Genomic DNA, 9,098 nt, shown 5'->3' with positions numbered 1-9,098 from the left:
GATCTCGTTATTCCATAAACCTACCTTAGATGAGTTCTGCATTATTCATCTTCTCATTCTGCATTCTTCGAATTCCATTTTCCTCTTTTTTCACAAATATTACCATAACTTATTATGGGATGTTGACAAAATGACACACCTACTATTTTTATATTGAACAAGCTCTGTCACCTTTAACTGAATCAAATATAACAGAATATTAAGACCTCAAGTTATTTATTTCTAATATAATGCATTACATGTAGAAATTGTATGTATATTTGTTTAAACATAGAACATAGTTTGCCTGCTGTGGAGAAGCTTGCAGGCAGATACTGGTTTGTTTTTCCCAAAAGTCCTGCAATAGCAAAGTCTAATCCATAAACAACTTTGGAAATGAATGGAAAGAGATCGTGAAATCCAAATGCCTGCCAGCTCAGTACAGACATTAGCTATTTCCTGGCTCATACTGGCAAAGAACAGGCATCGCTTCTTCTCTTGTGCAAGAGAGGGAACTGGGAGCTGGCTGGGTGCTACCAGCCTCCCCGAGTCTTTGTGAAATCGAGCCCACACACCCCAGGCCTCCCGGTAGTTTGCAATACATGTTAGAATAAAAGAGATCATGTACGTGTTGAAAATGTGACTGTGTGATTTTCTTGGTTATTTAGTTTTCACATTATGGTTGACAAAATAATAAAGAATGTCAAAAAGTTGAGGCCCAGAGAAAGCAAGTTAGTGAAGATACGACTCTGGAGTATTCTATTCTGGAACAGGAGAACAAGAAGTATCGGCAGCCTGTCCACGACGAGGCCACCAGTGGGCAGTCCCAGGGGCAAGGACACATTGATGGACAATACACAGCGCTGATGGAGCTTGTTCTCTGCGGCCGTTCCTCCTTCACAGATCACTGGTCACCCCTAAATTTGGGCAGGTGGTCACAGAGATGGACACTCAGGACACAGGCAAGGCTGTGAAGGAAAATGCAGGCATTTGCAATGTGCACAGAATAAATTTGTACTTTGTGACCACACCGTTTTCTTCTCTCTCTCAGAAGGAACTAAGATGTGGGGAAATAGTTCAAAGACTGGAAAGCGAGGTACCTCCTGCCACCAAGAAGGCAGATCCACTGAGATAAGAAATGTTTTTGATTTTGTCCTGTCCTACTCTTAGGATGACAATCAAGCTATTTTGGCCCCTTCTTACCAAACGTCCAGTACAGGCTATGACCTAACACCATTGGCTCAGGCTCTTTGAATCTCAGTTTTCATCTGTAAAATTCAAGGTTAAATTATTGAACCAGGAGAAAGATGTTTTGCACAGCATGCCCGATATAATGTGATAGTGACAAGGCATTTTTTTATAGTGACAGATTACAAGACTGCATTTTCTGACCTTTCTTCACAGAACATTATCAGATGAGTGTGTTGGAATCGGCTCCCGTTAGCTCCACTGTGGGGAGAGTGTTTGCCAAGGACCTGGACGAAGGAATCAACGCAGAGATGAAGTACACGATTGTGGACGGAGACGGTGCCGATGCCTTTGACATTAACACAGATCCCAACTTCCAAGTCGGCATCATAACTGTGAAGAAGGTAATCCAGCTCCTCTTTCCAAACCATCATGGAGGCTTTGAACATGTATATATGAGATGTCAGTAAGGGCTGTTGCACTACCGATATGGATTGCTTCAAATCTGCTGATAAACGTTCTTCCCTACTATTAAAAAAAACTCACTCCTTTTGCTTACATGTAAACACTGGCTGTGTCATCATTTTACAGAGAGGGTACCAGGGCATGATAAAATATATTAGAAATATGTCATTTCTCCCAGATCACTACTTAGCCATTTAAAAAACTGTTAAGCTTAATTCCCTAGCCATGTTAATGATTTAATCACTATCTGCACTTGAATAACACTCATTTTCTACCATAGTATACCATAAATAACAATAAAGCCAGCTATAATATTATTTAGGAATCAATAAATAACATGCAGGGATTTTTTAATTGCTACTCGAAGATCCACGGACGCTAATTAGACTTGGAAAGCTTATCAAACATAACTGCTGAGTGAGGTTATCACTTGAAACTCCTTTGCTTCATGATAAGTCACCAAGTTTTACGAATGTAGCTATGGATTCTTTTTGTGGAATAAAGCACATATGAATGGACATATGCAGGTAAAAATAAAACTCTTAAAAACAGAAGTTTTAACATTCTAGTAAATATATCTAAGGAAATACATTAATTCAAAAACTCACTGATTGAATCGTCCTTCTCTTCTATTTTAAATACATTTAAAACCCCAAGATATCTTAAATTATTTATTCAATAGATATCTGTTGAGTGTCTACCTATTGCCAGTTATTCTAGACATTTAATGTAGAGAGTAAATGAAATAGCCAAAAATCTCTGCCCTCATGGAGCTTACACTCTAGTAAGGGGAAGAGGACAATCAAAACAGCAAGTAAATGAATAAAGTGATAAAGTGCTATGGGGAGGGATAAAACAGAACAAAGGTGACATCAGAAGAGACGACATGACTTCAAATTGAAATTGGGTGGTTTGAATTGGCATCCCAATAAAGTGACATTCATACACAGACTTACACACAAGGGGACTGAGCATTGATCTGGGCAGGTTGACAATGCACAACGCTCGAAGTTGCCCTATAAGTGACTTTTGGTGAAAATTGTCCGTGGCAGCCCTGGAGACGAGGGAATGCACATGGAGATATTGAGAAAAGTGTTTCAGGCAAAGGAATAACCTGTGCAAAGGCCCTGAGGTGTACTGTGGGACTCTGGTTTGTTTCAAGGACAAGGGGGCTGAGGTGATTGAGTGGAGGGAAGACTAGCAGGAGATGAAAAAAATTCAGAAAAGTAACAAGTGGGCCAGGTTCTGTAAGGCTTTATAAGGCTGATGTAAAGACTTTGGGTTTTACTCTGAGTGAAATGGGGAAGAAATGTGTGACATGACATGACTGGACTTTCATTATAAAATAATTACTCTAGATTTGGTTGAGAAAAGACCATAAGGGGGCAAGGATGGGAACAGCAAGACCAGCTGAAAGGCTACTGCAATAATATAGGTAGGAGAACATGGCGGCTCAGCCTAGCGTAGGAGGAATGGAGGTGGTGAGAAGCAGTCAGAATCTGGATTTATTTTGAAGGTAGAGCGAACAGGATTATTCGACAGACTGTATGAGGACATGAATGAGGGAGCAATTCAATGAGCAATAAGATGAACAAAGTTGCCATTAACTGAGGAAAGTCTACAAGTAGAGAAGGTGGCAGGGGGCGGCAAATATTAGGATTAAGTTCTGGACATGTTACATTCGCAATGTCTAACAGACACCCAAGTGGAGACGTGTAGTAGCTATTGGTTATAGGAGTCTGGAGACGAGTTCTAGGCTGGAAATATAAATTTGAGAGTCATAAGCATATAGATGGTACGTAAAGCAAGTTAATCAGAATATTTCAAGGGACTGAGCATAGAGGGGGAAAAACAAAAGCAGTGAAATGAACACTGCAGTACCCCAGCTGACGAGGTCAGGGAGAAGAGCAAGGAAAAGCAAGGACAGTGAGAAGGAGAGACCAGGGAGGAAGGAGGAAAATCAAAGGAGTGTGGTGTCCTGGAAGGCGTGAAGAGCCTGTGACAAATACTGCTCAAGGTCATATAAGAACACTGAAAAGTACCCACAGACTTTGGAAACATAGAAGACCTTGACGAAAGCAACAAAGTCATAATTTCGAATGTGGCACAAGTTAATGTGTTTAATAATAACTTTATTCTATGCTGTCCCATAGAGTTGAATTAAAGCTGCTTTAGAAGGGAAGAGTTCACATTTGTCCTGTATTTACTTAAGGTGCAATCGAATACAGCAAAAGATATATCCAGCATTCTTCCAACCAGAAATCTTTATAACCAGCACACAATGACCTCAAAACAGTGCAAAATGCTGAGGTTAACTTCGGAATCATCAAATAAATCTAGATATAATTTAAATATTGCAATTTCTTATTTTATTCTCATTCTTTGAGAATTAATAACACACGCTACAATTATATAAGGGAGCTAGAAATAATAATTACCAATTTGGTGTATGACATAGGACTAAGAACCACCCCCCACCCCATTACATGGTATGCCTCAAGTCAACAGTTAATATATTGCTTATCATGACTGTTAACTGTAAACAAGGTAAACACTCAAAGTTTTAATTTTGAGGCAAAAATTCTCTTTAAAAAATTAAACAATCAAAAAAAGGGTTTTGGGGGTTCTCAATATATTTTAAATTTTATTTTATATCTTAATATAGAAGATAATTCTAAATAATATATTAATTTGTGTCAAATTATTAAAACATACTTTAGACCTTATTATAAGCCATTCATTTAAAAAATATTAACTATTACAATTTTGTATCCAAAGGGAACCTCAAAATGTCATTTCTCCAGTGTCTCTTACCTGGAAAAAAAGTTTAAACCGAGCAATGTCTTTCATTGTCATTACTAAAACTATATCCATATTTAATCAAAACGGATTATCGATTTTGCCAAGGTCACCTGGATTTCTCTTCTGAACTTATGAGGTGGTAGAAAATGCAATTACGAAAGAGGTCAATAAGTTGGGTGGATGGACAAGTCAAATATAATAAATACTTCAGAGGCTACTGACTGTTCAATCTGTGCCTTGGAAACAACATTCACTAAAGATGATCCACACCCATTTCCCACTTTGTCATTACTAATGTCATATAAAATGGAAACAAAAGTTCTGCTTTTGATTTATTTCCCTAAGGCCTATTATTCATCTAAAAGGCATATACTTTTTCAAAAAGAGAAATTAAGTTAAATTGATAGAATTGGGTCTTCATAAAACCACACTAATTACTACCCAGTAGCTTGGGTCTTTTTGGCTTTTAAGTAATCAATCTATCGATTTTCAGTCTCTTAAATGCTTGAAAGATAACTTGAAATATATATTTTTCGGAAAGGTCATTATTCTATGAGCATGCTGTTAACGCCATTCTCGTCTTCAGCATGTCCTCCATCTTCTAGCATACGATCAGCAATTGTTTTGGGTCCATTCTCCTCTTAGGCAGGCCGCAGAGCAAACCTTCTGTATTTCATCAAATCTAAGATGCCCGTGAAATGTAAAACCCATCACTGTTTTATATACCATTTAAAAAAAAACTCTTGCCAATTCCTACTCCATAGCATATAGTTTTTGAACAAGCTCTTGTAGACACAGACATATTTCCTTCACTAACAGGATAATTACTCCCTGCTGTTGTTTCCATGCTCTTCTGCCTACATGGCTTTTGTTTCAGTATCGAATCATAATAAAATCTTTTTAAGACATGTCGTACCAACAACGTGCAGAACTCAACTGAAGTACAGCATGGCCAGCTTTGACCAGGTTTGACTTACACACAGAGAGACAACTGCATCCTATCTCCTGCTGGGCCTAAAGGTGCCATCGGGTGGAGAAGCGACCTTATTTCCAAATATCACAATGTAAAAAAAATGTACACCACAGAATCAATGAAACATGGTAGCATAAAATCTATAAATATGTGTGTGTGCGTGTGTGTGTGTGTGTGTGTGTAGCCATTCAACCAGTACTCGTTAATACTCAAACTGAAAACCTCTTTTACACAATGTAATGAAATTTTTTTGCTGCCTTGTGAGTTTTAGGCCCTTATTAGGCACTAGGGAACAAAAAATCCAACAAAGTGATAGCCTTTGCCCTTGAAGGACCAACATAGAAAGAAATATTTGTAATACAAAATAAGAAGAGCCATATGAAATTATGACAAAATACTATGGGAACAGAAAAGGGAATAATTAATTCTGCTTAGGGGAGCTGCATTACTATTCTGTGCCATAATTTTCATGAATGGCATTTTGGAAATGGAAAATCTCAATTTTCAAGAATGGCATTTCATTTTTATGTGCTCCAACTCTAGGAGATTTCTTGAATTTGGAACTTGAGTTCTCAGATACTACTACTCTTTGATTTACTATTATGAATATGAAAATAACAGTTCTTTGATGTTAAAAAAAAAAAAAAGTACAAAAAATGTTCCAAAAAGAAAAGTCAAGTCAAACTCATATTTTTTTGTGTGGGCAATTTAAAGCTTAGGGTATTTAGGACAATGTTTTCTTTCAATTTTAAATAATGAAATTATTTAAGTGAGGGAGACAATCTTACATGATGTAATGATCACTAGGTAACCTATTTTAAAAGAAATTTTAACGGTAATTAAAAACTCACCTTAATCTCTTCAACACATGGTACTGAAACAATTGTATATCCATATTTTTTTAAAAAGGAGCTTGAATTCGTACCTCACAAAAATAAACTCAAAATGAATTATATACCTAAATGTAAAAAATTAAAACTACAGAATTTCTAAAAGGAGACATAGGAGAAAAGCTTTGTGATCCTGATTAGGCAAAGATTTCTCAGATATAACACCAAAATCCCAATCTAAAAAAGAAAAGGTGATAAATAAGACTTCACTAAAATTAAGTTTCTTTTCTTTTCAAAAGACACTGTTAGAAAAACTAAGACAAATCACAAACTGCGAGAAAATATTTGCAAATCACATGTCTAATAAAAGACCCAAACACAGTATATAAAGAACTCTTCCGAAGATCAACGGAAATGCTCATCATTAGGCATTAGGGAAATGGAAATCAAAACCACGAAATATCACCTCATGTGCATTAGGATGCTAAAGTCAAAAACACTGACAAAACCAAAGAATGATAATGATGTGAGGCAACTAAAACGCTCATATATTCCTGGTGGGAATGCAAAATGATACAGCTACTTTGAAAACTGGTTTAGAAGTTTCTTATAAAGTTAAAAATATACTTAACCATAAAATCCTGCAATCCCACTCCTAGATATTTACCCAGGTGAAATGAAAGCCTATGTTCACACAAAAACCTGGATGCAAAAGTTCACAATGGCTTTACTCAAAACCATCAGAAGCTGGAAACAACCCAAACGCACCTCTAGTGGAGAATCGATAAACTGTGGTATATCCATACAATGGAATACTACTTGGCAATAAAAAGGAACAATAACTCATTCACACAAGAACATAGATGATACATGCTAAGTGAAAGAAACCAGACTCAAAAGAGTATATACTGAAAGATTCCATTTACATGACATTCTTGCACTAGGAACAGAGCATAGGTTACTGGCTGCCAGCAGGGAGGGGTTTACTACCAAGGAGCACAAGGCAGAGAATAGGGGTGACTGAACTATTCTGTCTCTGGATTATCATGGTGGAAACATGATAATCTTTACACGAAACATGCAAAACTTTACACTAAAAAAGATGAATTTTAATGTATGTTAATTACATCTTAATTTTTTAAAAAAATACAAAATTCACACCAACTTAGAAAAATGACTTAAAGTTAAGAGAAAAATAAACTTTACCTAGCTCAAATCAAACATAAACAACATTGCCCACTTTGGATTACATATATTCAAGAAAAGATTTTTAAAAGACTATAATGTAATTTGCCAGAAATGATAAATATGTAGATTTAGAGAGCAAGTACAAATGAAATAAATGGATAAAACTACTCCTTCGAATATGTCATAATTTCAGTGGCAGATCTACCTGTTAAGAAAACTTGCCTTTTGACTAAGAATGAGGGAGGCAGGCAGGCTGAAGCGCATGGCTGCTTGGTTCAAATGAGACTGGGGGACTCCGAGAAATACAGAATAAACATGTGGTGCGAACACAGAACGCGCAGTGCCGACAGCAACAAAAAATAAAACTTTCTGTTAAAACTTAAATTTAGTTAAAGTGACTACCACTGTTTCTCAAAAGCATAGAAGTTGCTTGAACAGACACATGCCTCTTACTAACATGAAATGTGCTTAATTCAGCATATTTTATGGAAAAAAGCATGAGTGAATAATAAGCAAATTTATCATCGCCAAGTTCACATGTGACTTTTAAGCTTTAGTAACTGCTTTGCTACCTTGTGTAATTATTTTATAGGATTGACCTTCCAGGATTTTTTTATCGTTGCTATTCTGAGGCAATTGTTGTTTAAAACAGTTAAATATTTTTATCATTTAAGAAAATGGATTACTCTTAAAAGACAGCATTCAAGTTCACTTTCTGCCCCTAAGTGCTGTATTTATTTTGACATAAAACATTCTGAGAGGGGGAAAAAAAAAACAGGGGAGGGAACCACCAAATGAATTAGATTTTATAACATAAAATTTTATTTTGTGGATGAGCCCCGAATGAGGAATTTGAAAAGCAAACCAGCATTTCTACTCTGACTAGTTTTGGGGCTCTCTGGGTCAGTTTCTTCAACTGTAAAATGAGGCGCCGGATTACTTTATTAAAAAAGTTTTAAAAGAGGTAACCTATGATAAACTAAACACCCAAATATCGATCTGGCACAGTGCCCTGAGAGCCCGTGTGAAGTCCTATGGTAGTTTCTTGAAAAAGATCTTTGTACACAAGAGGAAATTTTATTAAGGAAGACAATGAAAAAGCCTAGGCCTCAGTTGGATGGATTCTGAAACAGAACTCGAGCTCTCTCTTAATTAGCACGGCATCTTTTCAAATGAATAAACATCTCTAAAGGTGACCAGGCCCATTGAAGAGTAGACGCGTTAGAGTCAGTCTTGCCCAGAGTACAGTGGCTCTCTTAATCAGCAAACTGGCTTCTGTCACTATCTCTGAAGCATCTAGCATCTTCCTGACCTTCTTTACCGGAGTTGTTGAAAATGACATTAAGACCAAGAACTATGGAACAAAAGAAAAATTCTCCTTATTCTTCCCCTTGCCTCTTCCCCACCATTTTAATGAATTGGGGAATCTACCCACCAGCCATCAATCTACCCAGGGGCCATCCTTTAGGACCTTGACTTACATGCTCCTGGCTAATCAATTTTCCTGCTATTACTTTTCAGCCCCTGAGTTTTGAAAGCAAGAAAAGCTACACCTTAAAAGTGGAGGGAGCCAATCCTCACCTGGAGATGCGTTTCCTGAACCTGGGCCCGTTTCAGGACACGACGACTGTGCACATCAGTGTGGAAGACGTGGACGAGCCCCCTGTATTTGA

The 9,098-nt window shown here is 37.1% G+C and overlaps 1 protein-coding gene across 1 annotated transcript in view; it reads left to right on the top strand.

The window, feature by feature from the left end:
* The window catches only part of CDH20 (cadherin 20), a 209,965-nt gene that overhangs the window by 177,631 nt on the left and 23,236 nt on the right, over positions 1-9,098 (top strand). The window contains exon 6 of the mRNA XM_011361074.2: positions 1,384-1,571. Coding sequence (XP_011359376.1) covers positions 1,384-1,571 — 188 coding nt within the window. The remainder of the gene's footprint in view (positions 1-1,383; positions 1,572-9,098) is intronic.

The sequence above is a fragment of the Pteropus vampyrus genome, unplaced genomic scaffold, assembly GCF_000151845.1.
Source record: "Pteropus vampyrus isolate Shadow unplaced genomic scaffold, Pvam_2.0 Scaffold62, whole genome shotgun sequence".
NCBI classification, from domain to species: Eukaryota; Metazoa; Chordata; class Mammalia; order Chiroptera; family Pteropodidae; genus Pteropus; species Pteropus vampyrus.
This window is presented reverse-complemented; position numbering and strand designations above follow the sequence as displayed.